The following is a 22617-nucleotide window of genomic DNA, read 5'->3' as shown; positions in this document are numbered from 1 at the left end:
GTGGTTATTTACATGTAACCATACTTGTTTTGGTTATATACAAATAACCACTCTAAATAATAAAAATACATTTGGCACCCCATAATTTCCTATCAACCCTCTAGTTTGCCATAGCGATGAGTTTGGTTTGGTTTTCAAGACGCTCAATGAAAACATTTTCTAAGTAAAAGGTAACTAGCCTTCCTGGCCTTGTTCTCCACATAGAGCGGAAGGAACGATGCCAGTGATGACCAGACTTAACACAATCAAATAGTTACATTTGATCAACAAATCTTGTCTCACAGAACTTTGTTTTTTTTAATTCCAATCCCCTACCTCCAAATAGTTTTTTCTTTGAGTGCTTCTACTTGTGCAGGTTTTTCTAGACTGCAACTATCTCCATGTCCAAGCTGTCCACAGCAGTTACTACCCCATGTGTAAACTACATGTTCCATTGTTACCATGGCAACATGAGAACTGCCAACAGCAACCTTCAAACAGGTGTAATAATTAATTATGAGAATGATAAAAGACTCTATCTAGTACGTAGAAGATTATTTTTGGCGACAAACAGATTTCAAAGCCCTCCTTAATGGAAAAGTACCAAATATTTCAAAGAAGCAGGAACTGGTCCTGCAGACTATGTAAGTAGCAGTGCAGACATGTATCTACATACATACAAACACACAACATAACCTTTATTTCTGTGTCTAGTCCTTCTAGCGCCAAGGCACAATTTGGAGACACAATTATACAGTATTTAACAAAACTGATAAAAATATTAAGTAAATGATAAAATAATTTTCAATTAAAACTGATTGAAATATTGAGTAAAGTATCAATTAATTAATTTAATTAATTAATTAATTAAATTTATTTATTTATTTATTTCTGTGTCTAGTCCTTCTAGTGCCAAGGCACAATTTGGAGACACAATTATACAATATTTAACAAAACTGATAAAAATATTAAGTAAACGATAAAATAATTTTCAATTAAAACTGATTGAAATATTGAGTAAAGTATCAATTAATTAATTAATTAATTTATTTATTTATTTATTAATTTATTTATTTATTTCTGTGTCTAGTCCTTCTAGTGCCAAGGCACAATTTGGAGACACAATTATACAATATTTAACAAAACTGATAAAAATATTAAGTAAACGATAAAATAATTTTCAATTAAAACTGATTGAAATATTGAGTAAAGTATCAATTAATTAATTTATTTATTTATTTATTTATTTATTAATTTATTTATTTATTTCTGTGTCTAGTCCTTCTAGTGCCAAGGCACAATTTGGAGACACAATTATACAATATTTAACAAAACTGATAAAAATATTAAGTAAACGATAAAATAATTTTCAATTAAAACTGACTGAAATATTGAGTAAAGTATCAATTAATTAATAATAATTACTAACCACTCAACATACATCTGACTTAAAGAATTGATCAGCATTAAAGCAAAACTTCAAGTAGCCTGGTCATTGTTTCTTACATGTACATTGTAAGAAGGCAAACACAGACTTCTTTTTTTAATTTGCAAAGCAATTAGGCAAGAAAAAGTTATGATTTCAGAAATAATTAACTAAAGAAGTTGTCACCTCTCTCAGTTGTCCCTTGGCAGGAATTTCAATGGGACACATGTTGGTATACAATAAGTCCAGGTAATACAGAAGAGTTCTGAAATAATACAATTATACTTCAATGAATCAGAAGGTAAGAGGTGATATACATGTACTTGAGGTAGTGTAATACAGACAAATGAATAATCATGAAGAATAGGTGAGATAAATGAACATAACTCTTAGGGTTATAAGAAATGCCAGTATTCTCTAGCCACAAATTCATAGTGTTCCAAATACTGTTTAATTTTAAAGATACTTTAAGGTCGTAGTAGTAGCAAGTATGATAAATATTGTAAGAAAAAGACAACTTTTTTGAGAGACATGTTTCGGCATGCTTATGCCATCTTCAATCAATGAGTAAACGAATGTGAGTAATTATATAACAGATAAGTAGATGAATAAAATATTTACAGTATGATGTAATACAAAAACGGGTACTAATTACAATGTGACACCGAACATCAAAGGTGTGAACTAAAACGATAGAAAAGTGTTATAATGCTGTAATTGTTTGTTAAGTTCAGGTTTGATCTTATTTATATAAAAAGCTTCTTTGAGTTTTAAATCAATTGAGTTGTTAGCAGAATCCAGAATACTAAAGCAAGAAAGGGAGTATTTGTTCTTACAAGAAGGAGATGTGTTGAAATGCTTAAATATATGCAAGTTTTTATCGCTTTCCGTGTGCTCCTTTATCCTAGTAGAGAAGTGGCGACTAGTTTCGTCAATATAACGGGAATTACATCCTGCACAAGAAAATTGCAGCATTATAACACTTTTCTTGCAGAAGATTATTGATAGGCGACAAAGGAACATTCTCCACATCTGGATAAAAAAGATATCTCAAGCCATGCAGCCCAAGGAATCCTTTATCTCAGATGCTGGATATGCATCCAGATTAGGAAGAACCAAAGGAAAATTTTATCACCTTTTTTTTACTTTACGGCTTTGATCAATCGAGCCTCCAAGTTCATCCTCACTTGTGTCTTCAAATCTTTTCATGAGCTTAAAAATAATGATAATTATAAATTAATATTCAAACAATCTTTTTTTAATGTTGCAAACAAGTCAGATTTCAAAAGTGAAGCCATACAAAGTGCATTTATTATGCAGCCGAACGTACATCATTTTAAAACACAACAAAAGTTTGAGTTTAAAAAAAAGTTATTTAAAGCAAACAACTCATGATTGGAAAATAAATGTCCCTAGGGGCAAAATACAACTGTAATTGTTGTGACTCAAACTTTTTCTTTTAATTAAAGTTTTCAAACCAGCTGGGTTTTTCCTCGTTTGTTTCAGATTGAATATAAATACAAGACAAAGGGTAACTGATGTCATACTGGTTTTAAAAATTGAAAACCAAAACATTAGTTGAATTTTAGGATACACAATAATGTTGATCAATCCATCCATCAATCAATGACACTTGATATGATGTGTTGATTCTGTGTACGTTAGCTGATTTATGTTGACCCGCAATCACACATTTTCAGAATCTAAAACCAATAGTTACAAGCAATGTGCATAATTAAATGTCTATAGTACATGGATTGTATAATTACTACCAATATAATAAAATTGGAAGAGCCCACTGAAATGCCCAGAGCATGATCAGGGCAGGACAATGTCACACCAATGAAAAAAAAAAACAGTTTTTTTGGATAAGACCATTTACCCCAACCACCAACAATCAGCTTTTCAACTTCAATCTATTTCAGTCATGTGTCATACAAAAGAGGGAATAGTTTAAAAGAATATACTTCAAATATTAATTTTTTAGTCTGCCTCACTGAATCATAGACAACAGCTCTCATCAAAGTCAAAACTACACATCAAAAGACAATTTTACAAATTATCATGTATTGTAAGTAATACATAATCAGACAAAATAAGAATGCTGACATTCATCAGAAAAATACCTTAGGGAGACACTCGGTTAACAACAAGTCCACATCTGGTCTTGAGTCTGGATCTTTTTTAAGGATCTCCCCTACCTGAAATGAATAGATATTAAATCATAGCAAACTTCACTAATCTAGTAAAATAAGGAGGAGAAAAATAAGTATCACAACAAATAGGCAAAACCCTTAATCTGTAAAAGTATTGTCCAATACTTACTATAGCTCTAAACTCTGGACTGTAATTCCCTCTTATTGGTGCAAACTGACCCTGAAACAGAGCATAAACCACAAAAGATGGATTGGCTTCTATCCACAATGTTACAACTTAGCACAGTTCCTCCCAATTGATACATCCAAGATTACACATTAATTGGAGAAAGAATTTGATAACATTTGCATACACCAGGAAGAGGATTTAGTAAATTACCACCACAAACGCTATATACTCCCCAAAAAACTCGACCCACATCCTTCCTGTAGACCCACATCCTTCCTTTAATTCAAAGGTTAATTACAACCAAGATTGACTCTTTTGGACAGAAAAGTAACACACTCTCACTTTGTTAACAAAATATCAGTCGACAAAAAGCCAAGAGGAAGAAATGTAAACAACATTGGCAATTTCATAAGTGATAAACAGAAAGTTACAGTGTCTTGAGTTAGATGCTCTCATTTGTGTCTGTAACTCACCTTCATGATTTTGTTGACCAATGCTGGAAGGTTGGAGCCTTCAAATGTTTTTTGTCTACTGGCCATTTCATAAAGTATACAGCCCAGAGCCCAAACATCACTCTTATGGTTGTATTCTTTACCTTCACACTGCAAAAAGCCATTCCAAATGAATGTCATTCATTAATTATAAAATAGCTCTAAAAAGACGCACACTCTGATTGGACATCACGCTCAATCCATTTGCCCGTGGGTTGCATGCTGACGTCAGTTAGTTCTGCTTGTTTTTTTTTTTTTTACACGAAACAAGAAATTGAGAAGAATTTGCTACCTTTCTATGACATCAAGAAATGGTTAGATATTCTAGTCTTCTCAGATAGGGACAAATAAATGGAGGTCCTGTCTCCTGCAGGGTTGGGGTAGGAGATGCTAATTTCCCACACACGAGATTACTGAGTGATGGATGTCCTCTGCCTGGCATGGGATGGGTGGGTTAATAGAGGGCCACAGGATTATCAGATTAACTACTGTCACGTGCTACCCTCTTGAAATAAAGTCTCTCTCTCATGTATGAAAGTCTCAATGTTATAAAAAAAATGGATAGTGTACAGCATGCAGCATGCAACCATCAAGTTATGGATGCATAAGGGAAGTTTGCTAAGCACTCAAGAAGCTAGAGTCGCTCTCAGTTGTGTGACTCTTATGCTTTTTTCATGCTCAATGGTTGTATGCTGCATGTTAAGCCTGAAGGGTAGGTAGAAGGGTTGGTGGCAGGAGGTGGGATGGCTTAAAAAAAAAAAAAGGTTGGTAGAGCTAAGAATGTTATACCACTCTGAATGCTTCTTGAAATTGAGATTGAAAGTCCACAATGAAGATAGAGGCTATAGGCACCCATCATTTGCAACAAACGTGATTCAATACGAGTTCTTTTGCAGACATGTGACAATGATCAATTGTTCAAAGGCTGGATACCACTGCCACTAGATAGCAAGTGAATCATCATCTGCTGAACGGAGTGGTCTGTTTGCTGTCATGTAATCACCAGGGCCTAGTTATTCAAATGGCACATAACTTGATCCAACTGAAAAACTGCTATCTAACTAATAAATGTCAACAAATAAATGTCAACAAAATGTATCGTGCTGTCCACCTGATATAAAATGAATCCTGGCAGTGGCTAATGTTATCCACCCTTAAAACAACCAGGGCTATATTTAGTTCTTATTAACTGAGTGGGAGGTCTGTATGAGAGAATCTTGACCGATGTCACCAGTACAGACCGAACGCAGTGAAGTCTGTACCAGCGACCGAGGTCAAGATTCTCCCATACAGACCGACCTAGCTCAGTTAATAAGATGTTTATCATATGGCTGTGTCTTGTATACCACTTTTTTATATTCTTTGTACCTTTTTTTTCTAGACCAGTCTAGATGCCGGTCTAGAAGGGAAAATCTAGACCGCTTTAAATACTGATTTCAGCCAATCAAATTCGTGAATTCAGTAGTTCCCAATCCTTGTGAGACACAGCCATATAATACATATAATAACACAGCTTATAGGGGAATCCTTGTTTACAATATTTGCCTCATTAGCATAAGCAATTCAGTTTCTGATGGAGCTAAAAATAAATCAGTTCTGAATATCGAAAGGTCAAAGTACGATTAACTCAGCCAATAAATACGAGCCTGATGCATTGAATACTTTTTGCACAACACGGGTTTAAAAACTCAAAATTTTACATAGAATGTATGAGCTCATTAGCGCTTTTGCCACCCAGAAATTTTGCAGTTTTTGATGGACTATTTCTCCTTGAATATTACACCCAAAGAGCTAAAAATTTCACCATGTACTGAGGTTTTCTAGCTCTTTAGCTGCCTGAAGTCAATTTGTATCTAACATGCTTCCTTCTTTACGCAAAGCCGTATGCAAATGAGCAAAAATGTAAACAATGACATCAGCATGAATCCACCTACTGAGGGGCTAGCTCTGTCAAGCATTCAAACAGCCACGACCAGATAAGCTTACCATTTCTGGTGAAATATAATAAGGTGTTCCCAGCACTGTGTTTGCCTTGGAGCCCTCCAGCTGTTTACTAATACCAAAGTCACCCAGTTTGACCACACCTTCCTTTGTAAGGAAAATATTGTCTGTCTTCAAATCTCTATAAGGATCAAAAGTACACAACCGTCAAATCATCAGATAATCATTGCTGTAATAGTACCAACGTGCCTGCTTCTAATTACAAATTAGGAGACCTATTCAGGAAGCATTGAGATTTAAGACAGACCTTCCACCCCCCGGTTAGCTCAGTTGGTTAGAGCGCCGGATTGTGTTGTGCGGCAGGTCAAGGGTTCATGTCCCGGCTGGACCAATACTCATGGTCTTAAAACAACTGAGGAGAATTTGCTACCTTTCTGTAATATCAGGAAGTGGATAGATATTCTAGTCTTCTAGGATAAGGACGAATAAACCGTAGGTCCCATCTCCTGCAGGGTTAGGGGTAGGAGACATTAATTTCCCATGCATGAGATTATTGTGTGGTGGATGTCCTCCCCTGGGGCGGGATGGGTGGATAGTGTTGTAAGAATGGCCCTGAAAAGCCCTATGAGAGAGTGGTCAATTACCGTATGTATGTATGTACTGTATGTATGTACCTAAACTTATTTATACAATTTTTATTCAGAACACAATTTTGCCAACCTCCAGGTAGACCATGAACCCCTTAGAGCATGATAGTACTTCCATTTGTACTAAATGTTTCAGAGTACTAATTTTGAAAAGTCACTTACAGCTTTCAAGAACCAGTAAGTCCAAATTATGCCTCTTGAGATAAAATCTCCCTCAATTGTGATACACATTTAAAAAAATGCAAACAACAAGTGTAAATGAATAATATTTAAAATATTTTCAAACTAGGACCTGTGAAGGATGTTGTTGACATGAATATACTTCAAGGCAGACAGCATCTGTTGAAAGATTATTAGGATCTCTCTTTCCTCCATATCTTTCTCCAGTCTTGACAAATACTGGGCTAGGGTCCTACAAGGAAAAGGAAAAGCTCAAAGGACACAGAATGAGAGGAAAATTCTTTGAGAGAGAAGCTGCAAAAAAAATCATTTTAAATTAATAATTGCTGTGTTTGGGTGTATGGTGCTTGAAGTGTGGAATGAAAAGTTCAGGTTGCAAGATTCCTAGGTATTTTTTGGCAAGACATCAAACTCTTGCAGGTCTTCTCAACACTCAATAATACAAAGGCAAAAACTGTAAGGGAAATCTAATAATTTATTGGCAAGAAAGAATAAAGGTAACCTGCAAAGATTGAAATCCATCCAGGGGGAGAAGCAATACCCCCCTTCCTGATGTTCTATAAAATGTGGATAAGTTATAACTAACTACATGGGCCTTTTATCTTTGAGAAATATTTTGGTAGGTATTAAATTGTTTGCAGCTTAAATTTGAAGGATATCTTAAATAAAAGCCATGTGATAAAGACTGTGTGGATGCTGAATAACTCACCCTCCATCAGCATACTCCATTTCAATCATGAGTGTGCCATCCACTTCAAAACTGTCATAGTAACTGATGATATTAGGATGCAAACTAAGCTTGGACAACACTTTGGCCTGTGAAGATATGAAATTGTTCGTTGACAACACTTAACAAGACAATCATATACTGGAACTATATAAACACAATTCAATAGCATTTAACATACCCACGTGTTTTACCTTCAGCAAGAAATGATCATGAAAAAAATTCAAGACCTGTACCAGGAAAATTAAACTGTACAATCCTTGCTCATTGATCTTGAATTATTTTCAAGATCATGTAACTCCCGTGGCAAATTTCCAATTTTTCCCCCTTGACATACATATATTTACTTGTGGCTCTAACACTCTCCCATTTTTTTTAATACTTTCTTGACAAGATGCTATAATGTAGCATACTGTTGCTAAGCTAACATCCAAATTGAAATGGTGCTGTGTCAAAAGAAACATACATGTACAAATAATAAAAATAATCTTACACCTCAAGCATCAAGAAGTTGATTTTCATTGAGCACAGTAGGCTTAATGCGTTGGGTTGGGATTTTAAATCTAATTTAGGGGTTGGGATTAAGGGTGTAAATATCTTGGAGGGGACGTAAGAGTCCTATTGTATTTACACCCATCTTCGGGTGAATCATTAAATAAAAAAAAAATAAAAATAAAAAACAAAACAGTCAGAATTAAAGCTGTAGACTGAGACAAACCTCATTCATTGCCATCTGCCTTTCAGTTGCTGTCAGGTCAAGGAGAGATATTTCCTTCAGGATAACAAGTGAGTCATCATCCTTTTTACGATACAGCACAGCTGCACCATATGCTCCTGGAAAATATCAAAACAAAAGTGTACATGTATGATACACTTTTCAACTCAAATGCATTTAGGTGTGTTAAATGCCTGGCAATCAAAAATGTGTACTACTACTGTATACAACAATTTCACCTAAATGACCCACACTTATTCCATGACATGTATCATCATGATGGTAAATCTGAAAGAAGGACTTTAGACTCTAATCAGACAAGTCAAGTGAACTGCACTAAATGTCATGTTTGTCAGAGTGCAGAATAATAAGCCACAAGGTTGAGTAGTAAGTTCCCAAACAATTGAAAAACTTAGAGCTTCACATCACTCCGTTTAGCAATCTTTGCAAGTCATCACAACATCTTGAGTACAGGAATTTTCTTTCAATGCTTAAAAACTGTTGGAACCTGTAATGGAAAGTCCCTGCATGCTCTTGAAAACTTAATCAGTAGTTTGGATAAGAAATTCACATGCATTTGTCTCAGGAAAAGTTTTTACTGTTTGTATAACAAGTGATGCTACCTTTTCCAACTGTTCTAATCCTTTCAAAGTTGCTGATGTCTTGCTGTTGCACACCAGACCATCCTCGCATCTTTTCTTGTTTGAAGTAAAGTTCCCCTGGACGTAAGTTACTATACAACAGACAAATATGACTTTTGAGTGCTAGAAATGAGTAGTAAAAGTAATTTTAAACCTTATCACAGCATTGATAAATACAAAAATTAGGAAAGAGGGCTTAGTTATAGATAGATAGATAGATAGATAGATAGATAGATGTTTATTAAGAATACCTTAATAGCAGCTGGAAGCTGAATTGCAAAGGTGTACAAATTATGTAATGGAACTATACAATAAAACCAAACCCAAAAGGGAACTAATTTACATATATTAGTGTACAAGTTATTAAAAATTCTCATGTGTGGGAAAATAAAAGTGACCCAAAGATCTGAGGTCTGTTGCTTACCCCAACTCATCCCCTTTGTTCCTGAAATCTGTACCCATGATCTCCTTTGTCATCCCCACTGCAACCTGAAAAAACATACAACAATATAATCTACATTCAATCAAGGTTTTCATCAAGAAAATGTGGCAAAAGGAGAAGAGTATAAAAGTACATGCAGATATATCTTGTTAGAGCTTTTGCTGCATATTACCACTGGGTATTTTTACAAGCTTGCTTGCTGGGACTCGAAGTCAGGGTTGGAGCTTAGACACAAACAACAAACCACAAACAACAAGAAAAAGTACTCAGAGATAGTACACACCAAAATGTCTGATATGTCAGTTATTATCTAACTGCTTTATTTTACATCTATTTGTTATGGGGCAGGAAAAGTGAAGCTAATAGAGAAAGGGTCACTGGCAGGTCTTAAATAATGTGCAAGTCCCACACCAGTTCAAAATAACCAATTTACTGTCTAAATTGACCAATCAATATCATAGGATCTTTGCACTTGATTTGCATGTTACATGTTCTCTACTTGGTGCAGCTGGATAACAATCAGGGAATACTCTTCTCATATGAAAAATACATTCCTCAGGCCACTGAAACTGAGCTAGAGAATTCTGTGAGATAGCTGGACAATTCCCCCATCTCCAATACCTACTGAGTATGGTTTAATTTAGCTACAATTACACATACATGTAGTTTTCCTAGCGCACTATCAAGCTACCCAGCCAATAAATATGGCTTTCAACAAATTATATCAAGAGGAGATTTAAATGGTCACAGTAGAAATCTTCATCTTCTTTAAGGTATTCAGTATAAATCGAAAAAATTACAGAAAATATGGTTGTCAGACAAACTCCTGTCCAATGACTGAAAACTACTTCTTACAGGGACAAAAACAAATTACTTGGCCAAAACACAACAGAAAATATTACTTCAAATTTTAGATGTTTTCCTCCAGAACATTGCCAGCCAGCCTTTCTTTATATTTTTTATTTCATAGCTTCATTGCTTAGTTACTAACATCCAAGCAAATCAGCAGTAGGCTGTTATCAAATGATAATTCAAAACAATATGCAGAGAAAGCTCTCTCGATAAACACAATATATTGCATATATGGATAGCTCTTACTGAAGAGGCTTTGTATTGTTTTGTTTTAAACTAGTATATACAAATGTAATTAAAACTTAAGGGCATCTACTTACTAAAGCTAAATATATTATGCCCTTCACCATTTTTTTCATTATTTGTAATCACTAAAACAGGTTTGTAATTGTTGAACTGGAAGGAAAAAATACAAACAAAACAAAGAATGAAAGAGACTTTGAAATCTAACTTCAGTTTTAAGAGCTCTTAGAAAAATTCTTCATTTCAAATCTCTTGAAGAACCAGTTCTAATTCAGGACCTCTTTCTTGTACCCCTGAGGTGTTCCTTATGAAGGAAACTTTAACAGTATGTCATTTCATTCAAGCATGGAGAGGGTCCATACATTTAAACCCTTGAGACGTTAACTCTAAGGCTAGAGGCATGTACCTTTAAACTGAACCACTCAGCCAGATTGGTTCATTTGAAAATGAAGACCCATATTTTCAAAATTTTTGGTAAAATTTCCTTTAAATAGAAGTCAGGGCTTGACACTAACAGTAACCCACTAGCCACAGACTAGTAGAAATTCAGTTTTGGCTAGTGGTTTTTTATTTCCACTTCTCAGTTTAGCTAGCAAACAAATTGAAATTGTCGTAATATCAAAGATGCCACTAGCCACTTGGCTAGTAAGTTGAAAAGTTAGTGTCGAGCACTGGAAGTATTATATCAGTCAGTTTCAAGTAATGAAAAGTTTACCAAGTCTACTGATTATATCCCTCATTATGATTTCAGTTTAGGCTCTGAACACCTGTCCCAAGCACTATAATAGCAACAGATGTTAACCTACTTGTGTTAAGCCTTCCAGCATCTCTACAATTTCTGTCGCATCACTGCTCTGAGAAAGGGGACATGCAAGGAAGTCTAGACGAGCACCAGGCGAATCAACATCCAAACAAAGTTTGACAAGTTCCGTGAAGAAACTCTGCAATTCTTCAAGTTCTTTGACAGCATGAAGTGAAATCACCTTGATTAAAACATTATGTTTTAAAATTGTCATTGAGTCTCGAGGCACACAAGTCAAATTATTGCTATGATTCCTGGTAATACTATTTAAGTCATTAAAAGTTGTTATGATCACTACATGTTAATTTACACAATTCCTCATAGATTACAAAAACAACATGTTTTCAACATCACGATCATAGAGAATAAAATTATACCCATTTCGGATAACTATAGCTCAATAAACTCCCACACTTTGAGAAATAAAAGAAATAAATGTCAACTTGCTGAGTGTCTTTCAGATCGTGTAAAAAAGTTTTTTTTTTCATACCAGATGAAAAACTGTAAAACTGATAAACAGACAAGGAAGACAACAATAGTTCGTGAGAGCAATTTCAGCTGTCATTGGTATATTGGTTGAGTTCCTCACAACCTCAGCCAACTTCATTAGCATTTTAATATTTCGATAACGTTTCCGGTGAACTCAATACACAACTAATAAAAATAACGTTTCGCTTTGCGTTAAAACCCTCTTTTTAAGAGGGATTTGGCATTTTTTTAATTCCAAAATGTAAAAAATAAAGATTACGACTAAAACCAGCACATGCCTTGGACATGAGTTAAATAAAACCCAGAAAATCATATGTTTTTCGCTAACCTGGTCATCGTTTGCACAGATGAACATATTGCTTCCCTGTCCGTGAGCCATGAAAGCCATGCTTTCAGCTTTTCGCCCTGCTAAAATATGCTGAGCTTGAGTTAGAAGTGATTCAAGCGTTGAACTGTCATATTTGTAAGGAACAAACAAAACAGATGATCGAGCAGCCGAGTTTAGAACAGAGGAATGCCGCACTTTGGAACTCAAGAACACAACCCGCCAAGCCGGTGGAGAAATAGCGCTGTTTGAACGGCTGTGGCTCGAACCGTCCTGTCTCTCAGAGAGCGAGTTTTCTGCATCATTCTGATTTTCATTCTCATTTTGTGCCTCCTTTGGACTTGAAGCCATTCCTTGCCTCACATCATAGAGACTCAAAGGAAGTCTGCATGAATTTCCTACACGAGATTGGTCGCATGATCGTGATTTTCTATCTCACAACAAGCGCCTCACAGTCCAAAGACACTATTACGATAGTATTTCTTTCCAGCTGACCAATCTGAACACCTTGCCTTTGATACTCGTAGAGAAACAAAGAAGATCCCTTTTCAGGCCATTATCTAAAAAACAACATTTTTTTCCAAAGTTCCACTTAGATCCGTCGACAAGTCAAGATGGCCGGAAAGAGACAGGTCGGACACTCGGACCGTCTTGAAGATCAATACTGAACTGATCAGCTAGTCATCATCCGACTTCCACCATAACACAATATACGAACGATTGAATAGTTTTACAGCGGCCAATAACTCATACACTTTTCAGTATATATGTTGTCTTGTTAATAGTGACAGCGACCAGCCATCAAAACAATCAATTTCTCGCTACCATCACGTTCGCATGATTCGTTATTCGTCGGACAAGATCGTGAAATACTCGGAAAGATTCGGAAAAAGTGTTTTCCGTCCGAAGCTAGTTGGTAGTTCGTGATCGATGTGCATTATGTTTGCATTGAGCGCTTGCAAAATTGAATGAAAGCTCACGTCACGTTTACTCTTTTTCTTGAAAGGAAAGCTTGACAATAGGATAAAATATCAATGAAGAAAATTCTAATTAAAATCAGTCTCCAGCCCCGCGGTCAGCGACCACCGAGGCGCGTCTTGTGAGGCGCGAGAATATACTGGTACGAGATTTTACCTTCATTGTACATGAATGCAGGACTTGCCATGTCAAAAAAATGTATATTTCATGTTCTAGAACTTTCCATTTCTTCGGTGCAAAAATATGGAAGATCTAGACAAGGGACTCCACTGACAGCCAAATTTTCGTGTAACACGTCACGTATGCAGAACTTGCAGAGCAGTCTGGTGAACCAGACTAAACTTTAAATCAGCCTCGAGCTCCAAAACAAGCAGTCTCCAAACGTTCAACGTTGTAACGATCCTCAAATCTCAAGGCCATCATCGAGATGTTTGTGTTTTTTTAAAAAAAAAAAAGCGGATAGAGTGGTAGACTTTCCTGTCGTCTGTATCACTGGGTAGATTGCTCATTTGGAATTTAAAGGGCAAATTTAAGAGCTAATCTGGAGATTCGATCCGCAGCTGCAAATGAACCAGTTGTAGATTTGACCATGCAGGTTCTTGTTTTCATCGGTAAGACTTTATGCGTTTGATTTATAGTCCTTCGTAGTAAGTTTCTCTGATGGTCCCGGTAATTAACTGCAACTGAATACGTGAAAATCAACTGCTACTCATGGGAGACCACTTCCAAACAATTAAGGGAAAATTCTAGTTAGACATTACATGACTACATGGGTGTGAAATTATTGCACGGGTGTGAAATTTAACATTGCATCGTTTTAAGTCTTGTGCATTAATTACAAAAGCTAGGAGGCATTGTTGTTACTCTCTCTTAGACAAAATTAACTGTGATCAGGAAGAACACGTAAATCTTCTAATACAATTTTCATAATCGGCGGGGTGACCGCTTAATACAGTGCCGCCTAATACATACAGTAGTTTCTGCAGGAAATGAAGCAAGTACAGAAAAAGACTTCGGTGTTATATTACTGATATTACTGAACATGTCATGTTTATGTCCCTGTTTCAATGGTTGCCTTAGCAACTCCTTCATAATGGTGATAGTCATTGCTGAAATGATTTTTATAGCTGTAAAAACCTGTGTATTTATTTGATAATTATTTTATTTTAAACATTTTGTTTTTCAGGAAATATTCTTGTTCTTTATGCATTTTGTGTTAGCAAAGGTAAGCTGATTAACAATTAGAGTAATTTTTTAGCCAAAGTATAACAAACAATGATTGATTTATACAAAAAGTAAGAATGTTAGCCAAATATATTGGTAGGATAACCCTTCCTTACAATAGGCCATTTCACAGTTGTGTACTTAGTTGCCAAGCCTTTGATTCAGAGTGAGGCTGAAGGTGACCTTGTTGTGATAGAGACCTGTATCTACTTATGAACAAAGGCCGATAGTTTCGAAAGAAACTGTTTGGGGCTGCGTCGGTGGGAGTAACAAAATAATTTGGATATATCAACAAAGTTGAAGTGGCAAATTGGCCATCGTAACGATTACAAAAGCTGACGTTTCGAGCGTTAGCCCTTCATCTTAGCATGATAACAAAGTGATTTACATTTGAAAGGCAGCAAGGTTTGTATCATAACAAGGTCAACCCCAGCCTCACTCCCATTCAAAGGCTTGGCAATCAAGCACACAACTGTAAAATGGACTATTAAGGTGGCAAGTAATTCATGGCAGTCTCCATATAGACTCCCTGTTACCCAGTCTTACCCTGTGTACCCTGTGTACCCTGTGTACCTTGTGTACCCTGTGTACCCTGTGTACCCTGTGTATCCTGTGGACACTGTGTACCCTGTGTACCCCTGTGTACCCTGGAACTAAATACAACACACATCCAGCAATTTTTACGAAAATTTATATATATATATATATATATATATATGCATACATGCAGAAAACATTTCTCCATGTACATATTTGATACTTCAAGTGAAACTATTTCTGGCATGGCTCTCAGAAAAAGATGTTCTCCCCGACGTTTGTAAGCTTCAATGTCCTATTTTTGTAAGTGTTGTACTAGAGGCCATTTCCTTCCTTCAAAATGTTATAAAGTGTTAACGGACATGAATTTGACACAACGAAATTCTAGACTTGGAATATTAAGAACATTTTTTAATTGTCACATTAAAACTCTTGTAAAATGCCGAAGTGTAATGTGAGTTAATGTAATGTAATGTAATGAGTTAGTGTAATGTCACATTAAAACTCTTGTAAAATGCCGAAGTGTAATGTGAGTTAGGGGAGTAATGTCACAACATTATAAGTAGGTTTTGTTACATAAAAACTTACCTTAAAAATAAAAATAAACAGTAAAATTCTACTTTAAAGGGGGTGACAAACATTTAGGGGAACAAATAAGCCAGAAAGATACGACGATGGTCAGGGATGGAGAAGATGAACATGGGTTGGAAACGATGAAGTAAAAAAAAAAAATAGGTATCAGTTTTGCAATACACACAAACCATTAGCTAGCTACCATAAAACAAGAGCGTAGTTAATTGAAGTGGAATGGCCTGGTTGGGGAACCATTTGTTGAATTTCTGTTGGCTTTTTGGACATAACCGTGCACAACGTTCAATTTGAACTGATCGACCAATAATCCCGGGGGGACTCCCATATAAAAAGGACTGCGATGGTCATTGTCTCTCTTAGGGGTGTAAATTTCAAGATAATGGTCTCACTTTGGGTGTTCTGGGAAAAACTGAGTTACATTTAGCTGTAAGGGTCTCTTTTAGGGTTGCATGCGATGAAAAATATATTTAAAAAATTCTTTTTCTCAGGAGCCTGTTACTCAAGAGCCAATTGCTCCAGGCTTTATTTACTCGATTCATGTAATTAAAGATTGAAATGGTCTCATTTAGGGGTCCAAAAATGGTTGGGCCATGCCCACATTTGTCTCCTTTGGGAGTTTAATCCAAAATTCCAGACGAGCATCCCATTCCATTTTATATGGGATTTCCCGCCCTGGGCTAATAAAATCATAATAAGCTATTCATAATTCATTTGTGAACAAACAAAAAGGGATTGTGCACGGTCAGAGAGCTTCCATTGTTTCCAACTGATGTTTGCCAGGTTTCCTGTTTACATGGTATACAGGGTATACTTGGGTATACATGAATATACAGGGTGTACAGGGTATACAAGGTAGACAGGGTATACAAGGTATACAAGAGTATACATGATATACATGGGTACAAAGGGTATAATGGGTACACAGGGTATACATGGGTACACAGGGTACATACACAGGGTACACAGGGTACACAGGGTACATACACAGGGTACATACACAGGGTACATACACAGGGTACATACACAGGGTACACAGGGTACATACACAGGGTACATACACAGGGGTACACAGGGTACATACACAGGGTACACAGGGTATATGGAGACTGGGTAACAGGGAGTCTATATGGAGACTGCCATGAATTACTTGCCATTAAGGTTCTTGCAGATTGCAAAATTAATTATAAAACATTCACTCAATTACCCACTCTTTCCAAACATTCTTCAAACAATCAAAGCTTCAGTTCAGATATGAACCTCCTCAGGACCAGAAAACATTTTTCTTGATAGAGCTGAATGAACAGAAAAAAAAAGTTTAGGCAAATTCTGGAAGTCCCAACTTAAGGTTGCACACCTTACATCATGGTTTCCACAATATCTTGAATTCATGTTGTATTGATTTTGAGGCAGTTTCAATGCCTTTACACCTGTGTTAAAGTAATTTTACAGAGAATCTCTTATCTCAACAGTTTTTTCCTAATCTTCTGGAGGTTTGAGATAGCTCATGACGTAATTTTCCCATTTTACAACCCCTTCTTGGCCAATGGTAATCTCAAGTTGTCAACTACACACGACAGAAACTTCAGCCATTTTGTTTCCCTACTCAATTGTGTCATTTTTTTACACCAAACTTACAACAAAAACTCTGATTAGTTGAGAGCATAGAGTCAATATATAATAGCATGTGAAGTTGACATGAAGACCCAATATAGTTATGCAGCAGATATTGCCCAGGTCATCATGTTGAGTTCAAAGTCCACTTAGTTCCTGAGCCCCTTGACCATGAAGTATTCTTAAACTTTAGCAAACTCAGATTTTAAAAATAAATGAAACAATTATTGAACTCGGTTTTCACATGATATCAGGTGAATTATCAAACCTCGTGTCTGTGTTATCTGCCTCAGTCTTCAGCTTTGGCAGATAACTTAGACCTTGGCATTGATAATTCATGATATCATGCCCAACTTTATTCACTGATTGGTCATTATCACTTGTGAGGCATTTACTCATAAACTCCCAAGATTTAAGTAGCAATGTTCTCTAACTTGCAGCTGCTATGCACTTCCTCATCAACTGTTATGAGAATTTGATGTTATATCAAAATACATCCTCCAACTGGTTATTGATTTTCTGCTCTCCTAACAACTTTTTGGTGGAACATTTGAATTTCATGTCAACAAGTTTTGGAGTGAAGGGTTTTAAATTGTAATTATAAGAGCATAGCTCAATGCGCTATATGCTACGGCAGAGATTCACACAAATGGCAAAAAATCTAAAAGGGAGGTTTGATGTAAAACTATATCTTGATAGGTGAAAAGCATGATAGTATACAAGTGTATTTATACAATCATTATGATTTCTCTGAGTGTACCTAAAAAATAAAAGGTGTGAATATTTTACTCAGCCTTTTTTTATCTAGTTTTAGGGAAATGTGGGGATCACAGGGATAGTTCATCAGGAACCATTGCATCCCCTAATTACCCGAATGGGTACCCTATGGAACAGGACTGTATCTGGACCATAGTTGTTGAAGGTTCTGTGGAGAACATTAAAATTTCATTCAGGTAAGGTTCAAAGTTAATTGCAGTTTTCAGAGAAAAGTCAGCTAGGCACGTATCCCCATTCCCTGGACAACAATGGAAAACACTACCAAGATCGACCAACGCGTTGGCCAACACATATCAGCCAGCACACTACTGACACATTGGTGAGATCAACCAACACGTTGTCCGACACACTACCACGCCTTGGTAAGATCGACCTCATAAGAAAAGGAACCCTAAATTGTTACCATTTTGAGGACAAAACACTACCTACCTAAAATAATGTGATTTTGCTAATTAAAACCTTTCAATTTACATTTTTCATTTATTTATGACTGAAGTGAATGGTGCTTTTCGCATGCACTGATTGGCTAGGTCAAAAGTGAATAGCAATTAGCACTATTCACCTCTGAGCAACCAATGAGAAAATAATTCAGCATTAAAAGTATAATTTCTGACGATTTTTGGAAAGAAATAATTAATTTTTTGGTATCTGCAGGGTATATATTATTTAAAAACACTATTGTTATGCACCTTGGTGTCAGTGGAAGTAATGGATATCTACCTCACTGCTTCACCTCTCGGTAAATATCTACCACCATTCACCTCCACTTTGAATAATTGTTAGTTATCCATGTTAGTTATCCATGTTTGGAAACTGAGGGAGTCAACAGCCTTTAGATATAATGGTTAATTTTCTGTTAAATCAATCCAGTCCTAAGCTAACCTGGGTGTGTTCCTTGTTTGACAGTTATTTTGACCTTCAGCCCAGATCTGCTGGTGGGGAATGTACAGATTATGTTGCAATTTTCCGCAAACAGTTGGGAAAGGATGCAGAAGTGGTTCTTGAGGCAAAGATCTGTGGAAGTGCCCTACCAGACTCTATGCAGATAGAAGGGTCATCAATGACAGTGCAGTTTGTTTCTGATTCAATAGCTGATTCCCATTCAGGCTTTTCTCTGTATTATGAAACCAACTTTAAAGAGGGTAAGATTTTGTGAAACTGTCTTCATGTCTATTTATGTTGAAACTGTTAAAAAGTCATGGAATTGCCCTAAATCTATGAATAAATTCAATTCATAAGATCTTGAAAGATCCTTATAATGCCCTTAATGGTCAATGCATCATTGCCAAAATTTGTACAGCATGTGTGCATGGCAGTTCAGCATTGTTTCAGTACAACTGCTTTGTTTTATGGGAAAAAGTTCATGCAGATCTCAAATGTGACTGATCAATTTTCATGGTAAAATGGGACCAGAGACTAGCAAGAAGGAATAATCTGAAAATCTGCACAATCAAGGTTAGACTGTATTTCTAGACAGTTTAATTGACAATAGCTCTCACTGTTACTTTTCAGGCTAAGGTAAATTACAACACTGTTAAAAGTATATGCCAACTACTTTTATAGCCAAAACTGATTAAAGATATTTAAATTCACTTCCTTCCAGGTTCTTCTATTTCACAAGCCACTGCTGGCATTGTTGCTGCTGTCTTCTGTGCAATAGTTTTCATTGGAGTTGGTATGCTGCGCTGCATTATGTTAGGAGCATGCAACTGTTGTGGCGGTGATCTACGAGAAAACAACCCTAACCGACAGGAGATTGGTCACAGTGAATCTTACACATATCAAGGGGATTTTCCTCCTTCTTACAGCACAGGTATGTGCAACATTACTTGCAAATGAATAATACAATGCTGCTTTTTCTAATCAATCAGTTGAACTGGCTCTCATTCACCAACTGCAAGGCTCAAGAAAAGGTAGAAAACCGTTGACAAGGAGGGTTATTCACAGCTTTTACTTAATTCTCATTTCTTTGTTTTTGATGACAAAAATGTGGCAACAAAAACAAAACCAGAAAGAAAAGTGGCATACACAGAGTTTGATGCAAGTGGTGAGCCACTGAGATGTTGAGGATGTGGCATTAGTTCTCATTTACTTTGATTACAGTTAAATGCAGACAGAAAAAAGTGACAGATGCAGTCTGAAGCAATCTGGTGTATAATTTGTGAATCAGGCTATGTAATACTGTATATAATAAATAAATCTGATTTGATTTGTGCCCTTGAATATGAATATTTTTGAAGAAGTAAGACAAGGAAGTCTTTGTAAAAGTCGTGTGAAATTGTGCAGTTCCCTTTTTGAATTAGTGGATGCTGGGTTTGTTCTCACTAATGTTTGCATGGTTACCCCAAAATGCAAGAATTTTCAGAAGGAAATCTTATGCCTATATGTAATAAACACCTACGTGCAGTTTAGAGTTTGACATAGAGAAATTAATTTATTCTGGATAATTGCTGAAAAACTGGCTTCATACATTTGTCTTAAATTTGTTTCTGCACTCTGCTAGTCATGCATCATCCAGAAAGATATCTCACACCAGAATCCAGCCCCCAGATGGTAGCTCAGAATAGTAACAGCATATCACCAAGGCAGAACCAAAATGGAAGAACTTTTTCTGTTGGATCAAACAGCAGTTCTGATGAAGATGAAGATGATTCTCCTCCACCACCTTACCCAGGCGGTGTTACACAAGAAAATGATGTTGATGTTGATGTTGCTGATTTAAATACAAATAATACAACAGAAAATGAACCAAACACTGCTAGCAATAACTTTGAAATAACTACAAATATAAACGAAGAACAGTCAAGACATCAAGAAGCTACAACTGTTGATGTGGTGGATGAAGGTACAAATAGTGCAATGTGTAATGAACCCAACATTGTTAGCAATGATGATGAAGTGACCCTGAATTTGAATGAGGAGCAATCAAGGGAAGATGGTGTTATTTCTCTTGAGATGTCTCCTTCAGCAGTTGGAGAGGAGCAGAGTTCCACGACAGCTGCAACTGAAGAGATTGTGTTGGATATAGACACTACAGCACAAAGAAGCCAACAAGAAGGCAATGGAGAAAACTTTGAAACATCACAAACTGGTGAAATACATGAAGAGATAGAAACTATTGTATGAAAATATTTAGTGAACCAAATCCAAATTTGTGGCTGTCAGATTACTGAGTATTGATCCTCGCATCTGGATTGTAGATGTTAAATGTGACTCCCTTCAGTTCTTTCTTACTACCTCATATCATGGGCGGATCCAGGAATTTTTGATTGGGAGGGTCCAAACTTTGGTTCAGAAAGGACTGTTGGACTCTTTTGAGGCAGATTACTTCTCTCCCACATCCACCACACCCCCTCTCACTAGTCACGGTTGCACATTATAATTCCTTGGCCGCCTACCGTTTACTTGGATTCTTTAAAAAAATCAGCCAGTTAAAAATTGATCTACGATCCTGTCGATATAAGAATTTCAGTCTCAAAGTTGTAAGCGTCAGGTCTGATAGAGGGGTCCGGATCCCCTGGACCCTCCCCCTGGATCCGCCACTGCATATTCTGTTATTATCATAGCGATAGTCCCATTATTCCTTTTTAAATTGCAAAGAGGCTTCTATTTAACTAAGCCTTCACTTTAGTAATGGAAGATGTACCTTTTATAGCTCAACTCTTAAATTTTTTACTTGAAAACATTAAGTCACTCTGAATTGTCTTTTCATTTTTTTACTGAAGTCTGTAGTCATAGTTCTTGGATTAATTAATTTTCATAAATTTCCATGCCCCTCAGTAATTTACAGTAAAACTGACTGAACTTTTAATTCCATTCCACTTTGCAATAATGTTATATTTCCTATGAGTGGCATCGTGAATGGGAGTCTGTGAGAGCAACTTTGAAGTTGGATCATGGACAGAGGTGAAATGTAGCAAATTTCAAACTGTATTCTGTTCATGCAAGAAGAATCTTGACAAGGAGAACACATAGAAAATTGTTCTAACTTGGTTGACCCTACAACTCCCAAGATCTGTTTATTAGTTCCCCCTCTAGCTGCTGCACATTTTCTATTAAATTTATTATTGGAATATGCATATGGTGTCAGATCTAGATAACAACTTCTATCTGTTTGTTGGATACTGTTTGGGCATATTATCAGGAAAAATTACATGTTCATCACTTCAGGAATTTAAAAGGTTAACAGTGTACAGTCTGTGGGGAAAAGGAAGTTACATGCTGTGCACAAGGAGTGTTGCCATGACAAACCTGCAAAGTCAAATTTAATAAAAAAAAAATTAAAAATAAATTTTAGAATTGGTATAAATGCCAGTTTAGAAGAGATGTTCTATCCAGAAAAAACAGATCAATTAGCATTACCCCTGATGCACATTTATTTGAATCATTACACATATTTGTGCATACTGCTTTAGTGGAGAAAGCAAAGTAAATAAATTATTCAGCATAGTAGGCAAAAACAGAGATGGTCAGGGTACCTAAGAACTACAAAGAAGAACACTATCAGGCACTACCTTTATTTACCTACTTTACCGATAAGCAATACAGAATTGTCAATATTCAACATAGATGGTATCCAAAGTAAAATCTTTCGGTCCATGTAATTTTATTGGGTAATAAAACACATTTTCCTTGCTCTAACGTGATAAAGCCATGCGGCATGTTGGGTGAGCA

The 22617-nt window shown here is 36.2% G+C and overlaps 2 protein-coding genes and 1 pseudogene across 4 annotated transcripts in view; 1 reads left to right on the top strand and 2 right to left on the bottom strand.

The window, feature by feature from the left end:
* Positions 1–13020, bottom strand: part of LOC111324318 (uncharacterized) — a 29196-nt gene extending 16176 nt beyond the window's left edge. Inside the window, exons 1-14 of the mRNA XM_022927850.2 lie at positions 12229–13020; positions 11416–11592; positions 9497–9561; positions 9055–9164; positions 8435–8550; positions 7699–7805; positions 7102–7221; positions 6208–6343; positions 4204–4332; positions 3731–3781; positions 3532–3606; positions 2541–2617; positions 1592–1670; positions 316–470 (exon numbers count right to left, since the gene is read on the bottom strand). Coding sequence (XP_022783585.2) covers positions 316–470; positions 1592–1670; positions 2541–2617; positions 3532–3606; positions 3731–3781; positions 4204–4332; positions 6208–6343; positions 7102–7221; positions 7699–7805; positions 8435–8550; positions 9055–9164; positions 9497–9561; positions 11416–11592; positions 12229–12576 — 1745 coding nt within the window. The 5' untranslated portion in view covers positions 12577–13020. The remainder of the gene's footprint in view (positions 1–315; positions 471–1591; positions 1671–2540; positions 2618–3531; positions 3607–3730; positions 3782–4203; positions 4333–6207; positions 6344–7101; positions 7222–7698; positions 7806–8434; positions 8551–9054; positions 9165–9496; positions 9562–11415; positions 11593–12228) is intronic.
* A 161-nt stretch (positions 13021–13181) lies between these two features.
* Positions 13182–22022, top strand: LOC111324319 (uncharacterized). Of its 3 annotated transcripts, none has more exons than XM_088739722.1 (6): positions 13182–13345; positions 14390–14428; positions 17975–18119; positions 18850–19085; positions 19547–19756; positions 20447–22022. In XM_088739722.1, exons 3-6 carry the CDS (start codon positions 18052–18054, stop codon positions 21067–21069), a joined length of 1137 nt encoding a protein of 378 aa, XP_088595848.1. In that variant the 5' UTR covers positions 13182–13345; positions 14390–14428; positions 17975–18051; the 3' UTR covers positions 21070–22022. The 3 variants fall into 3 exon arrangements, with proteins under 3 accessions (XP_088595848.1, XP_022783586.1, XP_022783588.1); XM_022927851.2 differs by lacking the exon at positions 13182–13345 and adding an exon at positions 13354–13814; XM_022927853.2 differs by lacking the exons at positions 13182–13345; positions 14390–14428 and adding an exon at positions 18598–18682 and having other exon boundaries at positions 15146–18119.
* Positions 22023–22443: 421 nt separating this feature from the next.
* The window catches only part of LOC148741349 (uncharacterized), a 1955-nt pseudogene continuing 1781 nt past the window's right edge, over positions 22444–22617 (bottom strand).

This window comes from Stylophora pistillata, chromosome 1 (assembly GCF_964205215.1).
Source record: "Stylophora pistillata chromosome 1, jaStyPist1.2, whole genome shotgun sequence".
In the NCBI taxonomy this organism is placed as follows: Eukaryota; Metazoa; Cnidaria; class Anthozoa; order Scleractinia; family Pocilloporidae; genus Stylophora; species Stylophora pistillata.
This window is presented reverse-complemented; position numbering and strand designations above follow the sequence as displayed.